The sequence below is a fragment of the Hippopotamus amphibius genome, chromosome 6, assembly GCF_030028045.1.
Source record: "Hippopotamus amphibius kiboko isolate mHipAmp2 chromosome 6, mHipAmp2.hap2, whole genome shotgun sequence".
Classification (NCBI taxonomy): domain Eukaryota; kingdom Metazoa; phylum Chordata; class Mammalia; order Artiodactyla; family Hippopotamidae; genus Hippopotamus; species Hippopotamus amphibius.
The window spans coordinates 144,389,448-144,404,865 of record NC_080191.1 but is presented as its reverse complement, the minus strand read 5'-3'; the positions used below and the strand labels follow the sequence as shown (position 1 = coordinate 144,404,865).

At 38.5% G+C, this 15,418-nt stretch overlaps 1 protein-coding gene across 2 annotated transcripts in view; it reads left to right on the top strand.

Annotated features, from left to right (window-relative positions):
• Window positions 1–15,418, top strand: part of ZBBX (zinc finger B-box domain containing) — a 97,658-nt gene that overhangs the window by 49,033 nt on the left and 33,207 nt on the right. For both annotated transcript variants that reach the window (XM_057739319.1, XM_057739318.1), the window contains exons 8-9: window positions 1,347–1,521; window positions 9,656–9,776. In XM_057739319.1, coding sequence (XP_057595302.1) covers window positions 1,347–1,521; window positions 9,656–9,776 — 296 coding nt within the window. The remainder of the gene's footprint in view (window positions 1–1,346; window positions 1,522–9,655; window positions 9,777–15,418) is intronic.

The window sequence follows — 15,418 nt, the reverse complement described above, 5'->3', positions numbered from 1 at the left end:
CACAGTGGATCTATATTTGGTAATGAATTCATCCTTCCCCCCCCACCATTACATTGAGAGTCAGACAATTTTTCACACGCATTAATAATTTGTCTGTTCATTCAACAAACTTTTAAATGAGCACCTACTTTGTGCCAGGCACTGCTGTCTGCACTGAGGAAACAAACAACATTCCTTTTTTTTTTAATATAAATTTATTTATTTATTGGTTGCGTTGGGTCTTCATTGCTGCACAGGCTTTCTGTAATTGCAGAGAGTGGGGGTTACTCTTCATTGTGGTGTGCGGGCTTCTCACTGTGGTGGCTTCTCTTGTTGTGGAGCACAGGCTCTAGGCTCGCAGGCTTCAGTAATTGTGACAGTTGGCCATGTAGTTATGGCTCACAGGCTCTAGTAGTTGCGGCACATGGGCTTAGTTGCTCTGGGGCATGTGGGATCTTCCCAAACCAGGGCTTGAACCCATGGCCCCTGCCTTGGCAAGCAGATTCTTAACCACTGTGCCACCAGGGAAGCCTCAGACAACATTCCTGATCCCTTTACATTCTAATGGGGAGAGACCAGCAATAAACAAATACATAGAGTAAATTCACATGGTGATAAGTTATTGGGAGAAAAATAAAGCAGATAAGGGACTGGAAAGTGGGGGAGAAAGGGGCTTTGTTTTTAGAGTCATCAGTAGTGCCATTGCCTATTCTCTGAGTAGGTGACATTTGAGCCAAGACCGAATGAAATAAGTGGAATGGCTGTGATATGGAGAAGGATCATTCCAGGCATTGTATATAGCTAGTGCAAGTCCCTCGAGTGGATTATGCTTGACAGGTTCCTAGAAGAACAAGAAGATAACTTTGGCTGGAGCAGGGTGAATGAAGGGGAGAATTAAAGCAAGTGAAGTGAACGTCAGGGGAGTACAAGGTTGTGTATGGCCTTGTAAGTCCTAGTAGGAACTGAGGATTTCACAGGGGGGCATCGGAGGGTTTGGAGCAGAGAAGTGACATTAGATTCACGTTAAGAAACTGCTCTTTCTGAGGTAGGGAGGTTGCAGGGAGCAGGAGATTGGAGAAGCAGGGTTAGATACAAGGCTTTCCAGGGAAAATACTGGTGAATAACATATTGATAAATTCTCTGTCCTGTAAGCTATAGTTTTAGTACTTTCTGAAGAGACCATTTATAACCGTCTGTAGAGTTTTAAAGAAATCAGTAAAACACATAAATAAGTACAACTTAAAAACATTCTATTCTAAGTTTAAAAATAATGTGTGATTCACAATGCTCAATAATTAAAGCTACCTGTATTTTAAGATACAGAACATTTAGTAAAGCACACTTAGATACACTGTTAATTGGTTTAGGTAGAGGTTTCAACAACAAAAAAAGAAGAATGTGCAAATCCAAGAGACAGGCTCTTGTGTAAAGGGCCATTCGATGAAGAAGCTTCTGCCCAATCCTTTCAAGAAGTTTTAAATCATTGGAGAACTGGACATCATGAGGACGACGAAAAACAGAACTTACAGGCAGCAAAACCAGGTACAGCTTTTTTATTTTTTTAATAAAACGAATGCTTTAAAATAAGGCTGAATTTATTTTATCTTCATTCTCTGTGAATATAAATGCAGTGTTCAGACACTATTAACCCTGGGACAGTAGTTTGATATGACTCTTCAAAGGAATAGTCACTCTATGACCGTTTGTTTAGTGGTTTAATATTTATAACCCCCTGAATTGGGCATTGGTGATAGATTTGCCTCTGTTTCCTATGGGAATTCAGGCTGTCAAATGAATGGAGAATTGGACTCTTTCAGCTCCTCCTCTTCTAGCAGAAATTTTTTGTCAGAACAACTAGTCCTTTATTGAACTGTAATTACAGCACATAAAATGGGAGGATCTATGAGATAGAGAAGTAAAGAATTTTTTTTATGTATGTCTTGAGAAATGTATTTCAAGGACTGCTGCTCAGGGGAATAATTAGTTTGCCTTTTGTTTTTCTTTCTTTTTGAAGAAATATTTCTTGTTTTTATTTTTCCTTGGTGATTTTCACACCCATATTCTAGACATTGAAGATCTGGATCACTGAAGTGTACAGTGTCTTTGCTTTGTTTCCCAGTACTGTTTGAGGGAAATCATGCTTTTAGAAGTATTCAATTTATTAATTTTATTGCTCAGAATCTTGTTGAGGCTTCCAATAGCTTTTCATTAGAAATAAAATGTTAGATAATAAACTTAAATCATGTAATTTAGTTGACAGCATTCAATTTTATGATTTTTATTTCATTTTTTTTCCAATGAGAGAACTCTCCTGATTATTCTTTTGTAACATAGTGTAATTCCTAATGTCAACATATCACATACTTTCTTCCTAATTAAAATTTGATTTTTTTACTAAGTAATGTTCTCTGTTTCAAATATTTTTCCTGCATCTGTTAATGATACATCGATTTTGTTAATACTTCCAAGACTTTATCTGTATACCCTGTTTTAGTATATACCTCAATATAAATCTCATCGACTATGTTATTTTTTGTGTTCTTCTATTTGTGCTTTCACATTTTGATGTATTTTTTACTTTTCTGCTTTGAAAGGGACTAAGTCTTCTATAAAAATACCTTTTTGATTGTCTACTTTGAAGACATAGTATTTAAAAATAATAGAACTAATGTGTTGTAGCTTTCCTCTATAGGCTGAAGATTGTGGGTGGAGATGCTTAAATGGAATTGAATCACCTGCTTTCAAAGGAATCATGGCAACTTGGAATAGTAGAGGCCAGATATTGGTATATAATTATCAAAGTTCCAGTGGAAAAATTACCAAAATAAGGGGAAAGAAAGACTAGTAATTAGGTTGTTTCAATTCACAGAGATCTGTGGTACTGATTGGAATATATAAAAATGAAAAAGTTTGTATAGTCTCCTGTTTTTCCATCTGAGTAGCAAATTTCCATCCTGATGCACAGAGACCCAACTTGAACTACCATGTTGGGGATTCAGAGTTTTTATAAAGTTCCCAGCCCTAAGCCGGACCACAGATCTGAAGCCCCTTGAGATAGAGGCTGGGTCCTTTCACAAGATTTTGTAGTGTGGCCGCAAGGTATGCTATGTATCTTCCTCTAAGCCTTCACTACAGAACTTGTGGCCATTTACCAAGATAAACATGCACTGAGGAAAGGCCATGTCCAGACCTTCAGAAGGATTATTGGATTCCGGGTCTGAACTGACAGTTATCCCTGGAAACCCTAAGTACCACCAAAATCCCCCAGTCAGTCTTAGAGACTTATGGAATGGAGTGATAGATGGAGTCTGGTCTTTACTCTGTCTAATAGTGTGTTGGGACTGTGGGACCATTATGTGGTTATTTTCCCAGTCTTGATTATATATTGAGAATGGATATACTTAGTAACAGGAATAATGCCTATATTGATGGTCTGACCTGTGGCATGAAGGTTGTCATGGTAGTACATAAGTAGAAGACCTTAGAACTGTCTCCCTCCCTTACCAATGTCCATGGTAATAAAATACCACGCCAGAAGCAATACCTGGGGATTGAAGTTTCTGGGGATTGCAAAGATTGATGGCAATATCAAAGACTTGAAAGATACAAGAATATTGCTTTTTTATTATACTGTATTTCCATTTAACTTATTTGATACAAAAGCCAATGATCTTTGAAAATGACTACAGATTAAACTTGATCAAATGATGGTGATACAGAACACAGTTGCTTTTCTGCATGGTAGTGTCTTTACTGGAGAAAACCAACACATTCTCCGTGGTTGGAGGAGGGAGACAGCTATTGACCTAGCCTAGGGGCTGATTTTCCTGTAAAGTCACAGAGAGTAAATATTTTAAGCTTTCAGGGCCATTCTGAAGGGCCATACAACTCTGCCATTGTATCATGAAAGCCAATATATAAACAAATGAGTGTGACTATTTTCTAATAAAACCTTGTTTCTGGACATATATTTGAATTTTATATAATTTTCACATCAAAGTATATTATCCTTCTTTTGATTTTTTTCAGCTATTAAAATATGTAGAAACCACTCCTAGCTTGAAAGCCATACAAAAACAGTGGGCCAGATTTGGCCCAATGGCTCTATTTTACTGCTCCTTGACATATCAAATGTATTCTTTTCTATTTCTATTAATAAATATAATCAGAAATAGTTTGATATCATATGGCAGAGGTTACAGTATACCTTCACAATCTTGACCCAGACCTACATTAACTCTCCAGCTTTCTAGCATTATATAGTCCCAAAGAACCTTGATTGTCTTACTGTTGCACAGAAGATAATGCTTCCCCATTAGATTGATGGCATGATGCTAAGTGGATTTGGTGAACAGGGAGTATCTGTTACAGAATGATTATATTGGACCCTTTCCATCATACATAGGGCAATAATTTGTCCTCATGGGAAAAGCTACATATTTCAGGAAAGGACTTGGCTTCTCTTCCTGTAGTGTATCTGCCAGAAGAAGCTTTATTTGTCACCATGGTATCTCATGCAATGAATGTCTTAGAGCCAGACACTTATTTTATTATGAAAGAGGCATAGGAATAGGCTCATACCCATGGAATTCACTTGTCTTACCATGTGCAGTGCTATCCAGCTGGCTTGATAGTTTTGTGGAATGGCCCACTGAAGGCTCAGTATGGGTTCCAGCTAAGAAACAACATCTTATGAGTTTAGGGTGCTTTTCCTACAGGGTGCTCTATATTACATTAAACTCCAGCAAAACTTCCATTAAATGGGAAGCTGAGACTACCCACTGCCATTTGGAACTCATGAGCACTGAATTAATAGTCAGGAAGGGTCACTGTATTGCCAGTGTTGTTTGAGCACAAGTATGAAGGAACAATTGGATTGTTATCATACAATAAAGAAAAGATAGGACTTCCTAGGTGGCACAGTGGTTAAGAATCCACCTGCCAATGCAGGGAACGTGGGTTCAATCCCTGCTCCAGGAAGATCCCATATGCCACAGAGCAACTAAGCCTGTGAGCCACAACTATTGATCCTGTGCTCTAGAGACCGTGAGCCACAACTGTTGAGACCGTGTGCCACAACTACTGAAGCCCATGTGCCTAGAGCCCATGGTCCACAACAAGAGAAGCCACCACAATTAGGAGCCTATGCACCACCATGAAGAGTAGCCCCTGCTCTCTGCAACTAGAGAAAACCTGTGTGCAGCAACGAAGACCCAATGCAGCCAATAAATAAATATTTTTTTTTTTTAAAAGATAGACTCCATCTGCAAACCATTCGGTAGCATACATAATTTTTCCGTGTCCAGTAATAACGTTCATTGGACAAATGTTGCAACCCAACGAAAAGAGGGCCTCTATCGTCTTGAATCTTGGGAATGAAGATTTTAGTCACTTCACCGGGTAAAAGGTGTTGGCAGACAGTAAGGTGAACATAGAATGGGTGGTGAAAGAAGGAAGCTATGGTAATCAAATCAAGGTTGGCTTTCAAACCAGCTGCAAAATGAAGAACCATGGCAGCTATGTTTTATGTTGAGTGATTTCTTTTCTCCTCTCTTTTTCGTGATACCTAATGTGACTCATACTACTGGCATCTAACATTTAAATTTAGTTGGGAGTATCACTACATTGAATTCTCCCTATGATACGCTGTGGCTATAGAACTTTGTGTTCCCTGTGCTTCAGACACGAGTTAGCTTTGTTCTGTTTTGTTTTGTTTTCAGAGGGAGAGACAGACAGAGAAATGGATGCTTAGATGCAAACTGAGTAGACTCTGTCTCTCCAGATCCATTCTTTCCCATTTCTGCCCTAGTCTGTGCCCTTAGAGGTTGATCTCTAGAGACTGCATCACATGAGCTCCTTTGTTTTCTGACTCCTGGTTGGGTTTGGCCAGTTGGAGACACTAGCAGAACATTGAAGGATGAAAAAAAGAGGTAGAGGTATTCACTATCCCTCTCCCTTATGTGCTGAGATTTTGCAGTACTGCATTGTCTGCCTATATCATTAGCTCTGCTCAGAGGACCTTTCATCCACAGGCATTACTTTCCATGACTTCTTACAATACTTCTCTTACTTTGTCCTCTTAGGCCTAGGGTGGGTAAGAGCTTTCCACTGTCTTTAGTCTCTGCATGCTTCAGCATCACTTGTTCCCTTAACCTTAACATGATTATAAGTTAGTCCCTTCATTCTATCTTCTTCAAATTACCCCCTTTGAATTTTCTTTCCTGTCAGGACCCTGCCTGATACAGATGTCTAAGAAAGGATTTCTAAGAAGCCAAGATTCAAGCTGAGGTCTAGAAAATGAGTTGGAGAGTGGAGATGAGCATGTGCAAAGGCTCCCTGATGGAGAGACGATATTGTGTTAATGGAACTGGATGTAGCTGTGTGTGGCTGGACCTCAGAGAGCAAGGGGGAGACTGTTGTAGCACAATGGGCTAGAGAGAATTACAGTTAGTGACCTGGAAAGACAAGGTTGCAAACAAGACAAAGGGTGGCATAGATATAGGAGGAAAGTTGGTAAAGTGTATTATCATAAAAACCCATGGAGGACAGTGGTTTTTTTTTTTAAGCTCATTATTGGAATATAATTGCTTTACACTGTTGTGCCAGTTTTTGCTGTACAACAAAGTGAATCAGCTGTATTTATACATATATCCCCATATCCCCTCCCTCCCACGACTCCTTCCCACCCTCCCTATCCCATCCCTCTAAGTCATCACCCATCATTGAGTTGATCTCCCTGTGTTATGCAGCAGCTTCCCACTAGCTATCTGTTTTACATTTGGTAGTGTATATATGGAGGACAGTGTTTTTAAGTAAAGAAATGAGGTCAACAGTGTGGTTGCCGTGGAGAAATCATTAAGATGAGGAGTTTTGTTGATATAATATGTGATTTTATTTTGCCTCAGAGTACTATGAATGTGATTATTTTTGTGTATGTATATTATATGTATTGTTTGTAAATATTTTCCTTTTCCTAAGATATTAAGTAGATAAAAAGAACATTTATAAAATTTGTAGACCTTATGGAGAAAAACAAAGCAATAAGAACCTGTTCTCTCCCTCTTCCCTCCTCTCTAAGAGATTATCACTAGCCTGGATTTATGTCTTTTATTCCCTTGATTTGCTTGCAGTTTATTGCATGTGTGTATCTCTAAACAATATATTGTTAAATTTGCATGTGTTTAAACATTGTGCAAATGGAAAACTAGTGTATGTATTCTTTTTCAACTTTAATTTATTCAACATAATTTACTGAGATTTACCCATAAAGATATGCATAGTTGTACTGCATTCTTCTTTTTATGAATATACCACTGTTTACCTGTTTAAACATTGATGGCTGTTTGGGTTGATTCCTAACTGGGGGAAGAAAGAGGTAAAGGTATTTACTCTCCCTCTCTTTGATGTGCTGAGGTTTTGCAGTGATTACATTCTTCACTTATGTTACAAAGCAACACTCAGATGACCTTTCATCCACAGCCATTGCTTTCATTGACTTATTACAAGGTTCTCCTACTTTGTCCTCTCAAGCCTAGGGTTGGTAACAGCTTTCCATTATTTTTAGTTTCTAAGGGCTTCAACATCAATTGTTCCCTTAACCCTACCGGGAAAACACTGCTGCTATGAATATTCTCGCACAGGTTTCCTAGTACACATGTGCACATATTTCTAGGTGTCTATTTCTGGGAGTAGAATAGCTGGGTCATAGGATGCCTGTGTCTTCAGTGATACTAGGTAGACCTGAATTATTTACCAAAGTATGTGTATTAGTTTATCCTCCCACCTGCAGTGTGTAAACAGCTTGGCTACTTCCCATTCCCACCAACACTTTGTCAGCTTTAAAATTTTTTTGCTGGTCCAATAGAGATGAAATTGCATATTTCATTTGTGTACCTCGTTACAAATGACATTAAGTATGTGTTCCTGTGTTTCTTGGCCATTAACTTCGAATTTTCAAGTGTTCTAGTGATTTCTGTTATTGATTTCTAACTTAATTACGTTTTAGTGAGCTCTAAAATCTCCTTTCCTTCGGTGTGAAAGGCAAGTACTTACAATGGCCCAGAAGATTCAATGTAATCTGAAGCCCCTACCTCTATGATCTCATCTCCTATTATTCTCTCCCTGGCTTGTTCTGTTTCAGCCACACTGGCCTCCTGGCTGTTCCTTAAACACCTTGGGCAAATTTTTACCTTAAGACTTTTAAAAGCATTGTCTATGAAGGAAAATACCCATCATCCCTTCCATGTGAGCAATGGGACATCTCACACAACTTTTCACAAAAGTATCAGGGAAACCATTAAACAAGGAGCAAACCAAAACCTCAGTTACATAGCTTGTGTGGCATTGTTCAGGAAAACATGCCTCATAAATTATGTGTTCTAGATTTCTGTAAGCAATTCGAAACAAAGGTTATCCTGCTGAATGCATTATAAAGCTAAAGACTCTCTTTATAGAAAATATCATTAATCTGTTTGCCAGAAGATCTAGTTATTAGCATATTCACAAGCAAGTCAACCCAGGCCACCTGCCATCTTTATTTCCTGGGAATGAGCCATTGGTGGTGGGAGAGAGTGAATTACAGGCCAGCTGCTCCACCTCCTTCCTTCTCATCACCCTGCTAAACTTGGGGGTTATCTCGCAAGCTAAGTGGCTCTTCTCCATGACCTGGACAGAAAAGAAAGTGAGTCTTCATTTTTTCCTTTCACCTTTCCTGTCTAGAAATATTTTGTTTACTCATGGAAAGGAGGACTCACAGTGGAGGGCTTTCCTTTCTCCTCTGACCTGCTCTTGTCCTTGACTCCTGCTCTGCCAGGTCATGAGTTCTGGTGGTGGTTCTCAGAATATCCTCCAGGTGCTTTCTTCAGCACTGCTCTACCCTTCAGGAAGAACAGGAGTGGATGATTTCCATTCTTTTGGTTTATTTCTATTGCTGGCATTTGGCTGTTTCTAAAAGTTGTTTATTAAAGACTGCAGTATGAGCTGGGGATTATTCTCTAGTTTTGGTCTATAAAAAAATAGATGTTTCCCTCTTTACTGCTCCCCTCCCTTCTCCCACATTTTTCCTCCTGTTATAGTCCATTTGGAGAGAGGGCTAATACCTAGGAGGGTGGAGAGACTAGTAACTGGATTTACACTGCTTTCTTTCCCAGAAATCTCCCTCAGTTTTAAATATCTCTGAATGGTGGTTTTAATTTAGTCGTACTTCAGAAACGTCTTAAACACCTGGAAGTAAATTGTCATGTATATATAAATTCATGAGGACAGTTGTCCCCTCCAGGTGCCATTCTGAGTTATTTATTTTCTGTTTCCCATAATGTGTAAATATTATTGTCAGCGGCTCTTATATATACCTTTATGTGTGTGTGCGTTTATAGAATATATAATAAATCTATTTGTATTTATCTTTATCATGTAAAATAATTAGTTGCTTTAAAAAACCTTGTGAAACGTAAGAATTTTTTTCATTTCAAGAAATCATTGAAGAAAACTATACAGTAACATAATGAATCACTGATATTTAACACTTTGGCATCATTTAAGCCTAGAACTATTGATTATATAGACAAATGTCAAAGCACATCTGCCTCAAAAATGGTGAGTTCTGTATCTTAAGAGAAGATATGGTAATTTGTAGACTAAGTTACATTAATTATGCATATTATGTTTATTTTTATAGACTCATTGGAAGAATGTGAAGTACAAACTAATCTGAAAATTTGGACAGAACCACTTACGATTGAATTTAAAGAGGATAGTCTATCCTACATGGAAAAATTATGGCTTAAAAAACACAGAAGGTATTTTCTGATTTTTTTGCACTATTAACAAGAAATGTAAAAGCTATTTACATTCCTTACTTGTGTGACATGCTTTTTTGTAGCAATGTTATTTCCGTGCTTCCTATTTGCATAAATAATTTTAAAGCAATATTAAATCCCAGTGAAGCTTCTGCCATTCTGATAAGAATTTTAATTCTATTTATGTATGTAATGTGTGATTGATTTAGGGTTTGCCTTGAGAAAAAAGGTACAAATGTGGGAAAAAAGGTACAAATATTGTATAGAATTTAAAAACAATAGCAAAAATAATGTGATAAATGAAAGCTTACTTTGAGAAGGTAATTTTTGAGGCTATACTCTTCAGAAACTTTAAAGTTGTTTTTTAAGTTACTTTTTTTTTCACATTTTAAAGTTCTTTATTGGAATATAATTGCTTTACATTCTTGTGCCAGTTTTTGCTGTACAACAAAGTGAATCCTCTGTATTTATACATATATCCCCATATCCCCTCCCTCTCACCACTCCCTCCCACCCTCCCTGTTTCATCCCTCTAAGTCATCGCCCATCATCAAGTTGATCTCCCTGTTTTATGCCGCAGTCTCTTTCTAGCTATCTGTTTTACATTTGGTAGTATATAAATTACTTTTAAGTTGAGCAGACCTTTAATTGTATAGTTTTATTAATAGTATTCAAATGTATTTTATTCAAAGACTATACTATTAGATACACCATTTCATAAATTGTTTAAAAGTTAAGCTATTAAATATCAAACCAAAATGATAACTGAGTACATGTTGGAGTCATTCATAATTTTACCATTATATAAGAACCATATTAGGAGGTACCTTTAAGGACATGAGCTCAGTTTGCCCTATAGCAGTGCTACTCACACTTCATTGTGCCTATGAATCAGCTAGAGACTATGGCAAAATACAGATTCTTCTTCAGTAGGTATGGGTGGAGCCTGAGATTCTGTATTTCTGAATTTCTGATAGCTCCCATGTGATGCTAGTCTCTAAACCGCATTTTGAGGAGCAAGGTGTTAGAAAACCTATCGTGAATGTACCTGAGGAGTGGTTTTCAAGCTCTTGCTAAACTTCCAGTCATACAAAACCATCTCCTGAGATGGCCAACTCCATCTTTGGAACATTCTGCTTGCTAACATATCTCCTAGTAAGCGGTAATCTTTTCTGACTAGTTGCTAAACTTGGTCCTAATTCTTCCAATTAAACTAATACAAAGCAAATTGCATTTCTCCTCTTCATGATATCCCTTCATATTTTTAAAATCAGCCCTCATGTCTTCCTTGAAGCTTCTGTTTGACAGGTTGCCATCTGCTCCCATGCCTCGTCAACTGTTTTCCATGGGCAGATTTCTTCTCTTTTAATATTATTTTTGAAATAAGACATGCAGTCAAGAGTTGCAAAACGGCATAGAGAAGTTCCACATATCATTCATTCATTCAGCCTTCCCTAATGGTAACATCGTACGTAATCATAATGCATGTATCAGCACCAAGAAATTAACACTGGTACAGTTTAAATCACAACACTACACACTTTATTTGGATTTCACCAGTTTTTTTCACTAACGTCATTATTCTGTTTCAGGATTCAATTCAGGATCTCACATTGCAGTTTTGCCCTATCTCCTTATCCATTGCAATTCCTCAGTCTTTCCTTGTCGTTCACAACCTGGACATGAGTACTTGCTGGGTGTTCATAGAATATAGTCAGTGTGGGTCTATCTGGTGTTTTCTCATAATTAGATTGAGTTTGTACATTTTGAGGAAGAATGCAACAGAGAGGATGTACCCTTCTCGGCACATGATATCGCATGGTCATACTGTCAGTAGACTTCATCACCAGGATGTTAACCTTGAACACATGGTTTGCGGGGTGCTCACCAAGGTTCTCCGCTGTAAAACCACTCTTTTTCCCTTTATGATTAACATCGTGGTCTGTTCGAGCTCTTAGAATGCCATAGACTGGGTGGCTTATAAACAACACACATTTATTTTTCATGGTTCTTAAGGGTGGGAAGTCCAAGATCAAGGTGCCAACAGACTTGGTGACTGGGGAGAGCCAGCTTCCTGGTTCATAGAGGGCTGTATTCTTACTGTGTCCTCACAGGGCAGAAGGGACGAGGGGTCTCTCTTGGGTTTCTTTTATAAGGGCACTAATCCCGTTCATGGGGGCTCTAGCCTCTTGACCTAATCACCTCCCAAAGGCTCACCACCTAATACCATCACCTGGGAGGTTAGAATTTCAACATATGAATTTTGTGGGGACACAAACATTCAGAAAAGAGCTTTCTGCTTCTTGTCCTCCACAGTTTATGTTCTTCTCACATGCAAAATATGTACATTCTATCCCAATAGCCCCCAAAATCTTAACTAGTTCCATCATCAACTCAAAATTCTAAAGTCTTAATTCTCAAGTCTTAATCTAAATGTCACCTAAATCAGATATGGGTGAGAGGCAATGTATGATTCATTCTGAGACAAATTGCTCTCCAACTGTGAAGCTACGAAATCAAACATGTTCTGTTCTTCCAAGTTACAAAGGTGGGACAGGCATAGGATAGATATTCCCATTCCAATAGGAAGAAATTGGAAATAAAAAAAAAAGTAGCAGGTCCTGAGCAAGTCTGAAACCTAACAGGGCAAATGCTATTAGGCCTTGAATCTTGAGATTATCCTCTTTGTCCAGGCCTGCTGGGATGGAAGCCCCACTTCTGGACACGCTGAGGCAGCAGTCCTGCTCCAAGCTTTGCCTGGCAGGGACTGAGCCCCAAGGCTCTGGGGGGCTCTGCCCCGTGGCTTTGGGTGTCCTCATTCCTATGATGGCTCTGAGCTGGGTCACGTACCTATGACTCCCCTGGGCTTGAATTGTGTGGCTGTTCTAGTCTGAGGTCACAAGGGCAGCCTTGACCCCAGGGTTTTACTGGGCTATTGCTCTGATGGGAGGCTCTCTGTGATGGGAGGGATAGCCCTGATGATTTCTGAATTGCCTTCAGGACCATTCTTCCATTGTCTTGGATAATAGGTCATGTCTTCTGTGTAGATGGCTGACTGATCTCCCTGTCAGATGATCCTTTGCCCGTTTACTTCCTGTTCTCTTCTGTATAGGCTGTCTCATACTTTTCAATATAAATAGGCTGAGAATGTTCCAAATCTTTGTTTTGCTTCTCTTTTGATTAATTCTGTCTTTAAATCATTTCTTTCTTCTTGCATTTTGCTATGAGCAGTCAAGAGAAAACAGGCCTCTCCTTCAGCACTTTGCTTAGAAATTGCCTCAGCCATATATCTAATTTCATTACTTGTAAGTTCTACCTTCCATAAAACACTAGCACATGAATGCAGTTCAGCCAAGTTCTTTGCCACTTTATTAGCAAGGATTGCTTTTCCTCCATTGTCCACTAACTTGCTCTTTACTTCCATCTGATGCCTCATCAAAATGACATTTATCATCCGTGTTACTACTGACATTCTAGTCAGGATTACTTTGATATTCTTTAAGACTATTGAAGCTTTTTCTTTCTTTTTTCTTTTAATATTTATTTATTTGCCTGTGTCGGGTCTTAGTTGTGGCACACAGGATCTTTGTTGCAGCATGTGGGATCTTTTTAGTTGCAGCATGCAGGCTCTTTAGCTGCAGCATGCAAACTCTTAGTTGTGGCATGTGGGATCTAATCCCCTGACCAGGGATTGAACCTGGGGCCTCTGCATTGGGAGCATGGAGTCTTAGCCACTGGACCACCAGGGAAGTCCCTAAGACTACTGAAGCTTTTTCTATAGCTCTCCATTCCTTTATTTTTGAGTCCTTACTAGAATTGTCTTTAAAGTTCTATTAATAACAAAGTAGCCTATTTCTAGCATGAACTTCAGACCTCTTCCAGCCTTTACTCATTAGCCAGTTCCAAAGCTGCTTTCACATTTTAAGGAATTTTATAGCAGCACCCCACTTCTGTTACCAATTTCTGCCTTTGTCCACTGGGGATGTTATAACAGAATATTGTAGACTTGGTGGCTTGTAAACAACAAACATTTATTTCTCAGTGTTCTGGATGTTAGGGACTCCAAGATCAAGATACCAGAAGGTTCAGAGTCTGGTGATGGCCTGCTTCCTGGTTCAAAGGAGAAGTCTTTTTATGGTGTCTTCACAGGGTTCTCTTAGGCCTCTTCCTTAAGGGTGCTAATCCCTTGTGGGGGTGCTGCCTTCATGACCTGATCACCTCCCAAAGGCCTCTTCTCAATTAATACCATCACACTGAGTGTTTGAATCTCAACATATGAATTGGGGGGGGGGCATATAATGTTATAGTAATAAATATTTTAGGGGAGATACTTGGAGATTATGTAAAATTCTGTTTTCTTTAAACTTTCGTCTACTAATTTTAGCATTTATCAGTGGATTTTGCCTGCAGCAGTTATTACTGTGCTGCTCTATTGGTGATTTTCTATTTCCTTTATTCCTTATACATTTATTAATTGGAATTCTTCAAGGAAGAATATCTTTTCTCCCACTTTCATCTATTCATTCAATTGTTGATTTATGTGGACTCATGGATATTTATTTTGGTTTAATATCCAATGCTATTGTTGTTTATTTTGTGACTCAAATATTTCATGCTTTGACCAATGAGAGCTCTTTCAGGTTGACTCCTCTTGTCTTTTAACATGTTCTTGCCCTTTATAGCTTGTTGGTTGGTTTGCATTGAACATCTCTTTATTTTTCTGGCACCCAATATGCATTTCCCTGTCCTAACCCAGGAACCATTTTTCCAGAGATCCCTGATGCCTTTTATTGGAGACTGCTATTTGGAAGCCAAGATCTCAACTTAGGTGTGCACCTTGCTATTCAGATATCACAGATTCTAGGTTTTCTCGGAGAACATCTAGAATATATATGCATATATACTAACCCCATATATACACACATCTAAATTTATTTCTGTGCCTCTCTTCCTGGATATCTATTGAAGTAAACATGATTTTGCATTCATACCTCCAAACCAGTGTCACATGGTTCATTTACCTGCTCCCTTTGCTCATCTGTAATTTCTTTCACTTGCAGTGAGACTCCTGGCTCTCCTTATCTATACTATATTTACTAATTTATCATTTCTAGTACATATATAAAGTAGTTTCAGAATCGCTAACTAATATCACTGTGAGAAACAGAGTATATTGTGTACAGTGCTTTCTGTGGTATCCAGTCAGAATCTTGTTTTCCAGAGTTGCTTCAGTCATGACACTCATCTGTTTCCCACCTCCTTTAGAGTGGTTCTACCATTCTTTGGGATATGCCCATATCCCAAGTACTTTTTAAAATTTGAATCAATGTGTGTACAGCTCTATAGGTTTTTTTACCAATGCCTAGAACCACGTGTTCAACACAATACCAAACAGCACAGTTCCTCACCCCCAAATCCTTCGTGTTTCCCTTTTTCCGTCAACCCTTCTCCCTCAACCCATGACAACCACTGGTCTGTTTCTATCCTTATACATTTGCCTTTTTCTGAATGTCATGTAAATGAAATCATAAAATATGTAGCCTTTTGCGTCCTTCATTTAGCAAAATGCATTTAAGATTCAACCATGTTCTTGAGTGAATCAAAATCCATTCCTTTTTATCGTAGAATAGTACTTCATCATT